This window comes from Sciurus vulgaris (genome assembly GCF_902686455.1).
Source record: "Sciurus vulgaris genome assembly, chromosome: 11".
Lineage (NCBI taxonomy): Eukaryota > Metazoa > Chordata > Mammalia > Rodentia > Sciuridae > Sciurus > Sciurus vulgaris.
The window spans coordinates 71,529,442-71,546,215 of NC_136472.1; the positions used below are offsets into that span (position 1 = coordinate 71,529,442).

Here is a 16,774-nt window from a genome sequence, read left to right on the forward strand (position 1 = left end):
CCTCATAGAAAAAGATATCCATAGACTAAAGGTGAAAGGATGGGGAAAAACATACCATGCACATGGAATCAGCAAAAAAGCTGGAGTATCTATTCTCATTTCCGATAATGTGGACTTCAAGCCAAAGTTAGTCAGAAGGGATAAAGAAGGTCATTTCATACTTCTTAAGGGAAGCATAAATCAGCAAGATATAACAATCATAAACATCTATGCCCCAAACAGTGGCTCATCCATGTATGTCAAACAAATCCTTCTCAATTTCAGAAACCAAATAGACCATAACACAATAATACTAGGTGATTTTAACACGCCTCTCTCACCACTGGACAGATCTTCCAGACAAAAACTGAACAAAGAAACCATGGATCTCAATAACAGAATCAATAATTTAGACTTAACGGACATTTATAGAATATACCATCCAACCAAGAGCGAATACACTTTCTTCTCAGCAGCACATGGATCCTTCTCTAAAATAGACCATATATTATGCCACAAAGCTAATGTTAGCAAATACAAGAAGATAGAGACACTAGCATGTATTCTATCAGATCATAATGGATTGAAGTTAGAAATAAATGAAAGAGTAAAACACAGAAACTATTCCAACACCTGGAGATTAAACAATATGCTATTATATGATGAATGGATAACAGAAGATATTAGGAAGGAAATTAAAAAATTCTTAGAGGTAAATGAGAACAAAGAAACATCATATCAAAATCTCTGGGACACTATGAAAGCAGTACTTAGAGGGAAATTTATTTCATGGAGCGCATTTAATAAAAGAAGTAAAACTCAACAAATAAACGACCTAACACTACAGCTCAAAGCCCTAGAAAAAGAAGAACAGAACAGCACCAAAAGTAGTAGAAGACAGGAAATAGTTAAACTCAGAGCTGAAATCAATGAAATTGAAACAAAAGAAACAATACAAAAAATTGACAAAATAAATAGTTGGTTCTTCGAAAAAATAAACAAAATTGATAAACCTTTAGCCACACTAACAAAGAGAAGACGAGAGAAAACCCAAATCACTAAAATTTGGAATGAACAAGGAAATATCACAACAGACAGGATTGAAATACAAAACATAATTAGAAGCTATTTTGAAAATCTATACTCCAACAAAATAGAAAATTTCGAAGACATCAACAGGTTTCTAGAGACATATGAATTGCCTAAACTGAACGAGGAGGACATAAACAATTTAAATAGACCAATTTCAAGTACTGAAATAGAAGAAGTCATCAAAAACCTACCAACAAAGAAAAGTCCGGGACCAGATGGGTTCTCAGCCGAGTTTTACAAAACCTTTAAAGAAGAGCTCATTCCAATACTTCTCAAAGTATTCCATAAAATAGAAGAGGAGGGAACCCTCCCAAACTCATTCTATGAAGCCAATATCACACTGATACCTAAACCAGACAGAGACTCATCAAGGAAAGAAAATTTCAGACCAATATCCTTAATGAACATCGACGCAAAAATTCTCAACAAAATTTTAGCAAATCGCATACAAAAACATATTAAAAAGATAGTGCACCATGATCAAGTGGGTTTCATCCCAGAAATGCAAGGTTGGTTCAACATCAGGAAATCAATAAATGTAATTCACCATATCAATAGACTTAAAGTCAAGAATCACATGATTATTTCAATAGATGCAGAAAAAGCATTTGATAAAATACAGCACCCCTTCATGCTCAAAACACTAGAAAAAATAGGGATAGTGGGAACATTCTTTAACATTGTAAAGGCCATTTATGCTAAACCCATGGCTAATATCATTCTAAATGGTGAAAAACTGAAAGCATTCCCCCTAAAAACGGGAACAAGGCAGGGATGCCCTCTTTCACCACTTCTATTCAACATCGTTCTTGAGACTCTGGCCAGAGCAATTAGACAATCCAAAGAAATTAAAGGGATATGAATTGGAAAAGAAGAACTCAAACTATCCCTGTTCGCTGATGACATGATTATATATTTAGAGGAACCTGGAAATTCCACCAGAAAACTCTTAGAACTCATAAGTGAATTCAGTAAAGTAGCAGGTTACAAGATCAATGCCCATAAATCCAACGCATTTTTATACATAAGTGATGAATCTTCAGAAAGAGAAATTAGGAAAACTACCCCATTCAAAATAGCCTCGAAAAAAATAAAATACTTGGGAATCAATCTCACAAAACAGGTGAAAGACCTCTACAAGGAGAACTATACAACACTAAAGAAAGAAATTAAAGAACACCTTAGAAGATGGAAAGATCTTCCATGTTCTTGGATAGGAAGAATTAATATTGTCAAAATGGCCATACTACCAAAAGTGCTATACAAATTCAATGCAATTCCAATTAAAATCCCAATGACGTACCTTACAGAAATAGAGCAAGCAATTATGAAATTCATCTGGAAGAATAAGAAACCCAGAATAGCTAAAGCAATCCTTAGCAGGAAGAGTGAAACAGGGGGTATTGCAATACCAGACCTTCAACTCTACTACAAAGCAATAGTAACAAAAACGGCATGGTATTGGTATCAAAATAGAAAGGTAGATCAATGGTACAGAATAGAGGACACGGACACAAACCCAAATAAATACAATTTTCTCATACTAGACAAAGGGGCCAAAAATATGCAATGGAGAAAAGATAGCCTCTTCAACAAATGGTGCTGGGAGAATTGGAAATCCATATGCAACAGAATGAAACTAAACCCATATCTCTCACCATGCACAAAACTAAACTCAAAATGGATTAAGGACCTTGGAATCAGACCAGAGACCCTGCAGATTATAGAAGAAAAAGTAGGTCCAAATCTTCACCTTGTTGGTCTAGGATCAGACTTCCTTAACAGGACTCCCATAGCACAAGAAATAAAAGCTAGAATCAACCACTGGGATAGATTCAAACTAAAAAGCTTTCTCTCAGCAAAGGAAACTATCAGCAATGCGAAGAAAGAGCCTACAGAGTGGGAGAATATCTTTGCCAATCATGATTCAGATAGAGCACTAATCTCCAGAATCTATAAAGAACTCAAAAAACTCTACTCCAAGAATTCAAATAATCCAGTCGACAAATGGGCTAAGGAAATGAATAGACACTTCACAGAAGAAGATCTACAAGCAATCAACAAACATATGGAAAAATGCTCAACATCTCTAGTAATAAGAGAAATGCAAATCAAAACCACCCTAAGATTCCATCTCACCCCAATTAGAATGGCGATTATCAAGAATACGAGCAACAACAGGTGTTGGCGAGGATGTGGGGAGAAAGGTACACTCATACATTGCTGGTGGGGCTGCAAATTAGTGCAGCCACTCTGGAAAGCAGTGTGGAGATTCCTTAGAAAACTTGGAATGGACCCTCCATTTAACCCAGCTATCCCACTCCTTGGCCTATACCCAAAGGACTTAAAATCAGCATACTACAGAGATGCAGCCACATCAATGTTCATAGCTGCTCAATTCACAATAGCCAGACTGTGGAACCAACCTAGATGCCCTTCAATTGATGAGTGGATAAAGAAACTGTGGTATATATATACAATGGAATATTACTCAGCCTTAAAGAATGATAAAATTATGGCATTTGCAGGCAAATGGATGAAATTGGAGAATATCATGCTAAGTGAGATAAGCCAATCTCAAAAAGCCAAAGGACGAATGATATCGCTAATAAGTGGAGGATGACACATAATGGGGGGGGAGGGAAGGGTTAGTGTTAGGGTTAGAGTTAGGGTTAGGGAGGGGGGCAAGTATGGAGGAAGGAAGTACTGTATAGAGGGTAAAGAGGGCTGGGAGGGGTGGGGGGAAGGGAAAAAATAACAGAATGAATCAAACAACATTACTCTATGTAAATTTATGATTGCACAAATGGTATGCCTTTACGCCATGTACAAACAGAGAAACAACATGTATCCCATTTGTTTACAATAAAAAAAAAAAGAAAAAAAAATAATAATAATGATAAAAAATTCCAAAGAGAACTGAAAATGAAGAAAATAGTTCATTAGTAAGTAAAAAAAAAATTCTTAAAACTAAGGGACATGAGGGGGCTGGAGTTGTAGCTCAGTGGTAGAGAGCTTGCCTTGCATGTGGAAGGCACTGGGTTCGATTCTCAGCACCACATATAAATAAATAAATTCCATCAAAAATATGATTCAAAAACACACACACACACACACACACACACACACACACACACACACACACACACACACACTGAGGAACATGAGGCAGTTCATGGCCCTCCGAGTGGACCCCAGAAGCCTGAAAAGCCATCACGGCATTGAGGCCCAAGCTACACTACCCCAACAGAAAAAGCCGCATGGAATCTGAGTTCACAGTGAAATTAAGTAATTTCTCTACAATTAAGAGATTCCTTGAGCAAAAAGCCCCCTCCTGATGAAATCTACCTAAGAACCCATCTACAACATCTTTATGCCATAAAACAACACGGCTGTCTTTTAACAGGAGCTTGCCCCCAGAAATGAGTGTCTGCCTGCTACCTTAATTGCTCTCAGTACTATTGTAGTGCTGCTGCGTATTGAGGTGGATCTTTCATGTGGAGGAAATCTTCTCTTGAAAAACATCAACCTTTTTTTGTCCAGTGAGCAACTGTTATGGGACATTTTTTGGAAAACCATTTTTGGGGAAGGCTGGCATTTGAGTTATTTTGGTCAAGTTCTTCATGTCCTGTTTTAGTTCGTCCTAAAAACTCGCAGAATTCCATATTCTCCTATGAGCTCCTTTCTCCTCTCTTTATATCTAACCCCCCATCTCCAGTTTCATCCTGTTTTTTTTTTTTGTTTTGTTTTGTTTTTTTTTTTGTGGTGCTGGGGATTGAACCCAGGGCCTTATGTTTGAGAGGCAAACACTCTACCAACTGAGCTATCTCCCTAGCCCTCTCATCCTGATTTTTTGAGTCTAATAAAACTGAACTTCTAGTGAATGACTAATCTGAGCTAAAGTCAAATGGTAGTAATGAATGCATTTGATATTAGTCAAAATAGAGAATTTACCAATTATTGTTCTAGTGCTAGAATCTTTTCATTAATTATTATGGAATAAAGAAAATATTCACAAGGCTCAAAAGTCAAACAAGCTATATAGTCTTGAAAGTCTTTACAACTCTGCCTCCTAGGAACTGAGTTCTTCTCATAAGCAGTTATTCTTTGTATATCCCTCCGGTTAGGAACTGAGTTCTTCTCACAAGCAAACAGTTATTCTTTGTATATCCCTCCAGTTATATTTGACCAATGAATAAGAAAATGAAAATATATTTTGCCATCTCACTACCCCTCCAAAAAAAAAACCTAAGGGACCTGAGTCCTTAGTTTGAAAGGATTTAAAACTAGTACCCAGATAGAAAATGAAAATAGACACACAGTGTCAAAAGTCAAAAAAGTAGGGTCAGAATGGTAACAACAGCAATATACTAATGTCTTCAAACTTCTGAAGGAAACCAGGGATGGTGGCACATACACGTAATCCCAGCTATTCCTTGGGAGACTGGCAGAACCGCAAGTTTAAAGCCAGTATCAGCAATTTAGCAAGGCCCTAAATAACTTAATAAGACCCTGTCTCAAAACAAAAAAAAATAAAAAAGGGTTGGGGATGTAGCTCAGTGGTAACTGTCCCTGAGTTCAATCCCTGGTACCAAAAAAAAAAAAAAAACTCTGAAGGAAGAATAGAGCAACTCCTGCCACCGTATCCAAGGTCTTGGTTAGCCAGTCAACAAACGTGAGCAGAATACAATAAGGTATTCTGAGAGACCACATTAAACTAACTTCTAATATTGTATATGGTTATGATTGTTTTCTTATTTATATTTTGGTATGCCTAATTTACAAATTAAATTTATTACAGGTATGTCTGATATACAAAGGGTTCAGCAATATTCAGGGCTCATTATTATGTGTTATTTCAGGCACTCACTGGGGATGGCAGCATATTCCTTGCAGATAAGGGACAACACTATTGCACATTCAACTTAGAATTCAAAACCCCACCACTTACCAGTATGAGGTTATATGAATACATTTTCAGACACACAGGGTCTCAAGAAATTTTCCTCCCATGTTTCCTTTATTAAGAAACTACCAACTACAGAGTATGTTCAACAGAATGAGGAAATAAAACAACAAAGAAGAAAATGTACAATCTAGGAAATTTCCAACCATCACAAAAAAAGAAGAAAAGCTTCAGAATGATGGTAAAGATAGATTCCAGATTAACAACTGTATATCAGTCATGAAGAGTAACGAGTATAAATTAAAATAGGTCAGAAAGTCCTAGAATAATATCCCAAGAAGACCAAACAGTAAAAACTTGATGCATTCTTACATACTGAGAGAGGACTTAAAATGGTGGAGTTTAGGAATAAATTAGCAATAAGCATACAAACTAAACATAGGGAAAAAAGCAAATAGTGATACAAAGGAAAACAAAAGTTTATGAGTACAAGTTACCAGTATGATACATGGCTCAACTATGAATATCATTTCCCTAATTACAATAAGGTAAAGATTTAAATACTGATCTGACCAAAACATAAAATATTTATGTTCAGAGGATGGAGAAAACACCATGAGATTAGTAATGTCACATTAGAAAGGAGTTAGGCTTGAAGAGTTTAAAAAGAAAAATGTTGAAAAATACTTTGAAAATGCTAGAGATCAAAATTACAAGCAAAGCTTAATTGTCTCAAAAGTTGTCTTTATCACAATATAATGCCTGCCAAATAAGAAAAGTTCAACCAGACAGAATAAGAATAGATTTAGGGGCTGGGGAGATAGCTCAGTCGGTAGAGTGCTTGCCTTGCAAGCATAAGGCCCTGGGTTCAATCCCCAGCACCCCCCGCCCCCCCCCCCCAAAAAAAAAAAAAAAAAGAATAGATGTAACAGGGAAGTTTGATGTTAAAAACTATTAGGGATCTCGCTGATAAGCGGATGATGACACATAATGGGGGGTGGGAGGGGGACAAGAATGGAGGAAAGAGGGACTATATAGAGGGATAAGAGGGGTGGGAGGGGTGGAGGGGGAACATAACAGAATGAATCGAACACCATTACCCTAGGTAAATGTATGATCACAAAAAGGGTATGCCTCTACTTCATGTACAAACAGAGAAACAAGATGTATCCCATTTGTTTACAATAATAAAAAAAAAAAAATCTATTAGGGGGCTGGGGATATAGCTGAGTTGGTAGTGCTTACCTGGCATGCACAAGGCCCTGGGTTTAATCCCCAGCACCACACACACACAGACACAAAAAAACCCCTTAAATTTAGCTGAGTGTGGTAGCAGATACCTATAGTTTCACCCCTTAAGGAAACTAAGGGCAGAGGATCACTTGAGCCCACAAAGAGTTTGATACCAGTCTGCAAAAAATAGTGAGACCCCCATCTCATAAATAAATAAATAAAATTAATAAAATACAGGCTCACACCTGTAACCCCAAGACTCTGGAGGCCGAGGCAGGAGAATCCCAAGTTCTAGGCTAGATTTGGCAACTTGGCAAGACCCTGTCTCAGAACTGTAATTTAAAAAAGCAGAAGGGGGAATGCTGTGGATATAGTTCAGTGGTAGTGTGCCTCTGATTCAATACCCAGTGCTGTTAAAAAAAAATAAAATAAAATGTTTTCCTGCAGATTTTTAAAATAGAATGCAGTAAATGAAGCAAATTAAAAGTAGTCCAGTTTAAACTGTCATAGAAAAGGGCCCAAGGAGACCTGCTGACTAAATTTAATGTAGTATATTCTTGATGAGGTCCTGGAACAGAAAAAGGACATTATTGTCTTATATTAGGAATATCACTGAATAGTTTACAGATTTTAACATATATACAAGTTATCAATTATTAATTTAGAAATATAATGGTGAGAAGTGCATACCTAGTACTATTTTTTCACTTTATATTGCTTTTTTTTACATCAACTCTTTTGAATTTTAATATGCTAAAAAGGGAAAAAGCATGAGTGTCAATTGTACAGTTTCATATCATTGTATTATGTAGATCAGTGAGTGTTCTTAAAACTTTTTCTTCTCGCAACCCCTTTATGCTTTTATAAATTGTTGAGAACCCTAAAGAATTATTTACTTTATATATCAATATCTACTATATTGAGAATTAACCAGAAAAATTTTTAAATGCTAAATACATTTAAAATTAAAGTAATAAATCAATCATGTTAATTTTTTTAATGAAAAAGAGCTATTTTGCAAACAAAAATCAGTAAAGAGAGTGGATTTTTTTTTATATATTTGCAGAGCTCTTTAATGTGTGACAAGATAGCTGGATTCTCACAGCTGCTTCCGAAGTCTGTTATAAGACCACACATCAGGTAAGTTCTTGGAGACTCCAATATTCTCTTAAGAAAATAAAAGTGGAAAAGTCATATAATATCTTAATATTATGAAAATGATTTGGACCTCACTCAGGAGGTTTGAGGAGCCCCTGAAAGATCGTGAGCCATCCCTAGGGCATCAGTGAACCACACTTAGAGAACTACTGTATTAGATACTATCGAGCCATTTCTACCTTCCTGCAGCTTCCTATTACAAGTTAGGACACTCAAGTAGAATGTTCTCCATATCTTGTTTTAAAGTCTTAAAACTAAACAGTGGAGTTAATGTTTAAGAACACAAATCTGGGTTTCATATGTTAGCACTGGCCATTGACCTTTGGCAAATTACTCAATATCTTCATGTTTCAGTTCATTAATGCAATAAAGATAATAATAGGACTTACCATACAGTTATTGTGAAGATTAGTCAATAAATGTAAAGTTTTTCTGAGAGAGTCTGGAACACTGAAATGCTTAGTAAATACTTTAACAAGTATTTATTAAAAACTACTAGTGGTTTGATAGAGCCTACTCATAAGAAACTTACAGGGAATTTATCAGGGAAGAAATATGTAATACTTAATATAAAACAGTGATTAATAATATAAACTGTGGACTGGGGTTATGGCTCAGTGGTCCAGAGCTCGCCTAGCACATGTGAGGCCTTGAGTTCAATCCTCAGCACCACATAAAAATAAAGGTATTGGATCCACCTGCAATTAAAAAATATGTATTAAGATAATAATAATAAATAATAATACAAATTGTTCAGGGCTGGCTGGGGGTTTGGCTCAGTGGTAGAGTGCTTGCCTGGCATGTGTGAGGCACTGGGTTCAATTCTCAGCATCATCTATAAATAAATTAATAAAATATGGATCCATCAACAACTAAAATATATATATATATATATTAAAAAAAAAAAAAAAGGGGGGGCGGCTGGGGTTGTGGCTCAGTGGTAGAGTGCTCCCCGGCATGTGTGAGGCACTGGATTTGATTCTCAGCACCACATAAAAAAATAAAAAAATAAATAATAATAAGATATTGTGTCCATCTACAACTGAAAAAAAAAAAAAAAAAAAAAAAAAAAAGCCAAAAAGACAAGTCAGAGATAGGAACAAAAGAGATACCCGAAGGAAACTTCAGGAATTACTTATTTCATCATTCTTTTAGTAAACGATGTACTAGTAAAATATAGAGAAATTACAAGAGATGAATATATGAAGATCATCAAGACCAATGTCATTAACTCAATCTGTTTCACGTACTGAAATGATTCAACATCATTACAAAGCACCTTATTTTCAATAAGTTAAATAAAACCCAGTTTACCTAATTTCAAATTAAGTTCCATAAATACACCTTTGCTATAATCTACATTCTTATGTTACACTAATAGCAAACAATTTAATAGCTTGAACAGAGCAAGACTAATTTAATTTTGCTCAATTGAAAAAAAAATGCAAAATGCAGGTTAGTCTTTTTTTTTTTTTTTTTTAGGTGAACTGATTAAGCCTTTAAATTACTGGTTTCCCCATCCCATCCCCTAACATCTAGAGCATCCTATATACAAACAAATAATATAAACATAAAATATTATTGTTAAACAATTAAGTGCATAAAAAATAGATCCACCATAATATATATAGGCCGCTAGCTTTGATTACTATTAGATTCAACCATCATTCATTCATTCACTACATATTTCTGAGCATACTGTGAACCTGGAATCATGCTAGGCAATGGGGATACAATAAACAAAAAGAGGACAGCTTTTATTTTCATGTAATTGCACTCTGCTGTGGGAAACAAAATAAACACATAAAAAAGAGGATAATTGGGCTGGGGGTGTAGCTCAGTGGTAGAGCACTTGCCTAGCATGCATAAGGACCTAGGTTTGCTTTCCAGAACCACAAAATAATAATAATTATAAGAAGCAGCAGCAGCAACAATTAGATACACTGAGGCACATGCCTGTAACTCCAGCTACTCAGGAAGCTGAGGCAAGAAGATCACAAGTTCAAGGCCAGTCTGGACAATTTATCAAGACCCTCTCTCAAAGCAAAAGGCAGCGGGGATGCTGGGGACATAATTCAATGGTGGAGCCCTGGTCTACCAAGCACACAGTCCTGGATTCAATTCCCAGTAGGGGAGTAAGGATGATAAGTATAAATGTTATAAATGCTATTAAGGAAATAAACAAGGCTTTGCCACAGATTACAGTTTTTGAAAGCTGAATTGCAGAATTCCAACAGACCTAAAAATAAATAATTCATGAAGAGTTTCATCAACATGACATTCTACAGACCTTTGCTAATAATGCAGAAGAAAACTAGACACTGACCATGAAAACAGATCAATCTTTCTTGTCAAAGCTATTGGATGGCATTACTTAGCAACACAGTAAACTCAAAAGAAAATCAACCTCACAGTTCCATACAGACAAAAGCACAAACACAACCCTGAAGAAAAACTAAGGGGGTGGAGCTAAGGAGACATGACAACTTAATAATGTAATGTGGTATCCTGAATGGAGAGCTGAAAGAAAAAAAGGACATTAGGTAAAAACTAAGGAAATCTGACTAAATTATAGAATTTAGTTAATAATTATATATCAATATTGGTTCACTAACTGTAACAAATGTACCATTCTAATGTGAGATGCTTATAACAGGGGAAACTGGGTGCAAGGATATATGGGAATCCTCTGTACTACCTCATTTTTTCTGTAAATCTAAAACTATTCTTAAAAAAAAAGTTTTTTTCTTTTGAATTTAACAAGATTCAGGAATAATGGGTAAAGGAGACAAAAGAGGAGTTAGTAGATTATAAAGAAATAAGAAATCATAAAACTACAATATGATTTGGAACATAAATACTCAAAAAATTCAAAGGACTACAGATACTTAGGAAATTAAGATCTCTATTCATGCTAAAAACTTCCTAGACAGTTTAATGAGTTTTTCATGCAAACTAAACAGCACTTCATCACAACATAGCAGACAATAATATTCCTGGAGTGTACAATTAGCACATTAGAATCTATCAATAATGACCAATAAGCTATATTTTATGTATCGTCCTGAAAAATCATTGTAATTATAATTGTAGCTGGACCAAAATCAACTCCATAGGTTCTACTAATTACTCACCTAAGCAAACAGTTTTATACTTACTTAAGGAAAATTCATAAGCAAAGAAGAGGACTGTAACCTCCCCAATTCCATTAAAGGGGAAAGGGAAGATAATCCAAGCATGAGAAAAAAAAAAAAAAAGGAAAATTAGCCAGGCACCAGGTCACAAATCTGTAACCCCCAGAAACTCAGGTTGAGGAAGAAGGATAGCAAGTTCAAGGTCAGCCTCTGAGAACCCTGTCTCAAAATAAATAAAAAGGGCTGGGAATTTAGCTTAGTGGTAGTGCACTCCTAAGGTTCAATGCCCAGTACTGAGAAAAGGAGAAAAAAAAAAGAAGAAAATTTATTTCCCAGGTCCAACTATAAGCAATTTTGCAACTACTATTAACCTGCTGTAATGCCATACAAATTAATACGAATAGTTCAAGATAGTAACAAAACTCTGAATTTATATCAGTTATATATATCTTCTAGTCAAAACAAATAACTAATATTTTCTATAGCCTCAAGTTTCTGAATTTTAAAGATGGTAATGAAAAGTGTGAAAAAAGACAAAGGAGGATGATAATTTCTGAATTACTGCTAAGTTTATATAATGCAGCATAAAACAGCTATTTTTACAAGTAATCGTAGAGACAACCATTACAAAATTGGAAAGTAAAGCAACAGCAAACCCTGACCAGGTAAATGGCATAACAATTTCACTCATCAGATATTATAAAATATTACTTTTAAAGAATCATTTAGCCCAAAAGATATTTAAATCTAATTTAGATAACCAATGACTATTCTTACTCTGTTCCCTTACTCAAAGGAAATCCTACAAAGATGTTCGTTATTCTAAGTCTTCTCTCACATAAATCCTAAACATGAAATTGGAAAATGCTCAAGAAAAAATGAATTAATATTTCCCCAGCAATTCCTGTTTGCACCACCATGAGGAGAATCAAACGCTGTTTCATGTTAAAACGAGAAGAGGTGAGATGTTAAAAATTCCAAGTAAATGGTCATGACATAGCATCTGGCAACGACAGAAAAAGCATCAACAGTGCCAAAAGAATTTTCAGTGATCAAAGTCAAGAGAAAAAAAACGAGCTTTTTCAACAAGCCACAGCCCAACCCAAGGGGCAAAAATCGTTGCTGCCAACGCCACCCCTCTCACCCTATTTTCAAGTCTCATCCAATTCAGATATACTTCCTCTACAACCCAAACTAATTCTCAACCTAGGTGAAAACCATCCAAGAATTTTTTTCTGCGACTACCACTTCCACCTTCCAGGCGATTCGCACTTCTTAGGGCCAAGCCTCTGGGGAAAACAACGCCCAGATCCCACCCTCCTTGCCCAAGGTTGAAGAGGGCCGGTTGGAAGGAGTGGGGCTTCCCGGAGAGGGCCTCACACAGCTGAAGAACCGGGAAAGAGCAAGGAATAAGGGTGGGGCTCGAGTAAGGCCAGAGTAGGGAAGACGACCGAGACCGGAGGAAGAAAGGGATGGACGGAAGGCTGGGGCTGGGCGGGGTGTGGGCGGGGGAGGGAGGCCGACCGACGCGACAGGGCCGAGTCGGGACCGAAGAGCCTGGGGACCCGGGTAAAATCCGACCGACGCACGCTGGCAAGGAGTCGGGGAGCACGGGAAAGAGCTGGGGTGGAACCCGCCGCGGACGCAAGGCCAGCAGGGAGCTCAGCAGACACAAGGGCCGCACTGGGGGCGGCGCGGGGAAGCAGCGGCCGGCTGCCAAGAGGGGGGAGCCGCGCACTCACCGCTCTGCTCCCCCAGGAACACCAGCTTGAATTTCCTCAGCGGATTCCCAAAGTCTCCGCCCGCGGACATGATGGAGCAGGAGGAGCTGCCGCCGCCTCAGCCCAGAGACCTCCCAGACCAACGCTGCTCCAACCCGCTGACGAAAAAGACGAGCGGAAGGGCGGGCGCCGAGCTCTCTCGGCCCCTGCAGGGCCGGGCGAAGGAGCAAGGCTGGAGGGCAGCAGGACTCTCCACAGCACGCAGCCGTCGCCGCCGACGCCGTCTCCCCGCAGAGTAGCCTAGCACCGAGCGAGGCCCGCCGCAGCGAAGGGAAGGAGGGCGGTGTCGGAGGCGGTCAGGGGTGTGCTCAGGGTTCCCAAAGCTAGCGCAGTCTCTTCCCTCAGCAGCCGGCACCGAGACTGGGGTGGGAGAGGCTGAGGGTGGCGGGGCCGGAACCGCAGGCGCGTCTGGGACCTTTCACACGCAGCACCTCGATTCCCACAGCTGCCGCCGCCGCAGCCCAACCTGCTGAGTGCGCGAGCCTCTGGCGCGGCGCGGGGCGAGCCCGGGCGCGAGCCAGCCGCACCGCCGGCCGCCGGCGTGCGTGCGTGCGTGCGTGCGTGCGTGCGCGTCACCGCCAGCGCCTTCCTGGTCTAGAGGCTCGTTCAGTTCCTGCCGCACCACAGAAGAGTAGAGTTGGCTGGGTTTAGAGTGGCGTTAGGAGAAGCAAAGAGGCGGGGCAGAGTCAGGGTAAGTGAGGGGGTGGAAAAAAAAAAAAAAAATGGAGCACTTACGTCACTTACTCTACGATCCAATCAGAAAAGATCGAGGGCGGGCAGGGACAAGATTGAGGTGGCAGCGCGAGAGCGCGCGCGACCCTCCAGCGGTGGAAAGTGGGGTACTACGGCGGCCATGCGAAGTGTGGCGCGTTGCACTCTGAGGGGAGGGGAGAGAAGAAGAAAGGTGGGGCGGAGGCGGGGCCGGAACGGAGGTGGAATGACCCCAGCGATGTATGGGTGGAGTTGGGTAGCCGTAAATTGTGTAATAGGTGCCTTTTTCTTAAGCTGTCAGCTCAGCCTCACTTTCCTCAGATCACCCTTTCACCTACCTTCTCCATCTTCTTTCTGATCCTAATTCTTCACACGGCATCTTATTGGATAACATTCTCCGTTGTTCCCAGAGTTTCATAACTACCACAAGCGGTCCTCCTCATTTTGTAGATGAGGAAACTGAAACCCAGAGGGTGGAAATGACTTGCAAAATCCACAGAGCCATGAGATGGAATCCAGGTTTTCTTGCCTGAACTGCAACCTTCCTATTGATGAACCGACCACTTTCCCAGCTTAACCTGGCTTTGTCCTCTGTTACCACACCCTTGTTGCTCAGATGTTGATGACTCTAGGTGATGCCCATCTTCTACCTTGCCAGAAATGAGTTCAGACATTATATCACAGTCGATGAAACAGGCTCACGCAGCAAACAACTTTTCAAAGTTCACATAATAAATCGAGGGAAAGCCTGAACTAGAACCCAAATCGGGGTAAGGGAATATTTTTAAAATCACCCTTTCCTCCTAAAGGAGGGCTTCTGAATCTGCTATGGGTGAATCTCCCTTAAATTAGCCATCTGAAGCACGTGCATTTTTCTGTGGAGAGGATCCATAGCTTTCATCAGGGTTTCAATCTGATTCATAATCCCCCAAAAAATGAAGGTGAATAACCCAACCAAGAGGAACCTAAAAAGACATGACAACTAAGTGTAATGTGAACAACTAACATGACATATTAACATGGTTCTAACATGACAATTGACAGAACAATTAAATATAATTTTTCAGTCAGGAGTAGAGACTCTGGAGGCTCAGGCAGAAGGACCACAAGTTCAAGGCTACTAACGAGGCCCTAAGCAATTTAGTGAGACCCTGTCTCAAAATGAAAAATAAAAAGGGGCAAGGATGTGGCTAAGTGGTTAAGCGCCCCTGAGTTCAGTTCTTTCTACTAAATTTAAATATAGTTTTCAGTGGAACGGTATCTTGGAACATAAAACAAACCTTAGACAAAAACAAAGGAAATCTTTAGTTAATAAATGTATTGATATTGATCCATTCATTGTAACGAATATATTAATGTAACATGTTAATAGAGGAAAGGGGGAGTATATGCGAACTTTCTGTATTGCCTGTATATTATTTTTGTAAATCTAAAACTATTCTAAAGTCCACTGATAAAATTTAAAGTTCCTAAATAAATTCTATTAAGAAAAGACAAAAGGTTAAAGAATCATCGAATTATAGATTTTGCCATCATACAACTTCAGCCACACCTATTCATCAGTGGGTGGGGAAAAAATTCAAGAAATTTCTGCCCTCAAAGAAACCCTTTTAAAAGCTGATGTCAAAACTGGGCCTGGCGTCTAGTACCTGTAATCCCAGTTACTCAGAAGGCTAAGGCAGGAGGATCTCAAATTCAGGCCACCTGTGGCAATTTAACAAGAAGACCCTGTCTCAAAATAAAAAAATTAAAAGACCTGGGGATATTAACTCAGTGGTAGAGCATTCCAGTACTGCAAAAATTAATAAATGAATGAAAAATTAAAACTGGTATCAAAAATGCTTCCCAAGCTGGGTAGAATGGTACATGCCTGTAATCCCAGTGACTCAAAAGGTTAAGACAATAACGTTGCTGGAGGCCAACCTCAGCAACAACAACAAAAAAGAGCTTCCCAACCTAATAATAAAAGTCCTTAGTTTCCCATATAGTATCCTTAATAATTCACAAAACACATTTAATACATTTTCTCATGATTTGGTAGTTGATATTTACTTAGCTATCAGAATGACAGGATCATACAAGGGCCTTCTCAAGTCCCAGAATGAATTGTTGACCTAGAATAAATTAAGAAGAGGAAGTGAAGTTCTTAAAATATCATCTATTCTGGCCTATCAAGATAACAACCATATCCTAAAACCTTCTTATCTATCAAAATCCTTTCCTGTTTTCATCAAAGTAGCATGATTTTGGAGCATGCATCTAAAGTGACATAGTTGTTGGACTGAGGTTGTGCCTCAGTGGTGGAGTACTTGCCTGGCATGTGTGAAGAAGCACTGAGTTATCCTCAGCAGCCCATAAAAATAAATAAATAAATGTATTGTGGCCATCTACAACTAAAAAAATTTTTAAAATTTAAAAAGTGACTGAAAAACCTGAGTTATGACATAGCCATTGTTTTTATTTTTATTTTTATTTCATTTTACAAGTAGCTTTTAAGGTCTGATAGGGCTATCCCCAACAGTAACCTAGAACCCTGACCCACAAAGAGCAGTCAATATGAAGAAACTTTTTAAAAAGTTCTTACAGGGGCTGGGGTTGTAGCTCAGTGGTAGAACACTTGCCTGACATGTGTGACTCTCTGGGTTTGATCCTCAGCATCACATATAAATAAATAAATAAAACAAAAGTCCATCCACAAGTAAAAAAAATTTAAAAAAAAGAAACTCTTACAAACAAGTTAATGTTTTTTGTTTTTTGCTTTTTTTCTTTGATGGGTACCA

General features: G+C 38.4%; 1 protein-coding gene across 2 annotated transcripts in view; it reads right to left on the reverse strand.

Annotated features, from left to right (window-relative positions):
* Positions 1–13,846, reverse strand: part of RAB6A (RAB6A, member RAS oncogene family) — a 74,997-nt gene extending 61,151 nt beyond the window's left edge. The window contains exon 1 of one of the 2 annotated variants that reach the window (XM_079103828.1): positions 13,245–13,846. In XM_079103828.1, coding sequence (XP_078959954.1) covers positions 13,245–13,314 — 70 coding nt within the window. In that variant the 5' untranslated portion in view covers positions 13,315–13,846. The remainder of the gene's footprint in view (positions 1–13,244) is intronic. The other variant, XM_079103827.1, reaches the window with a different exon arrangement.
* Between the last annotated feature and the right edge of the window lie 2,928 nt (positions 13,847–16,774).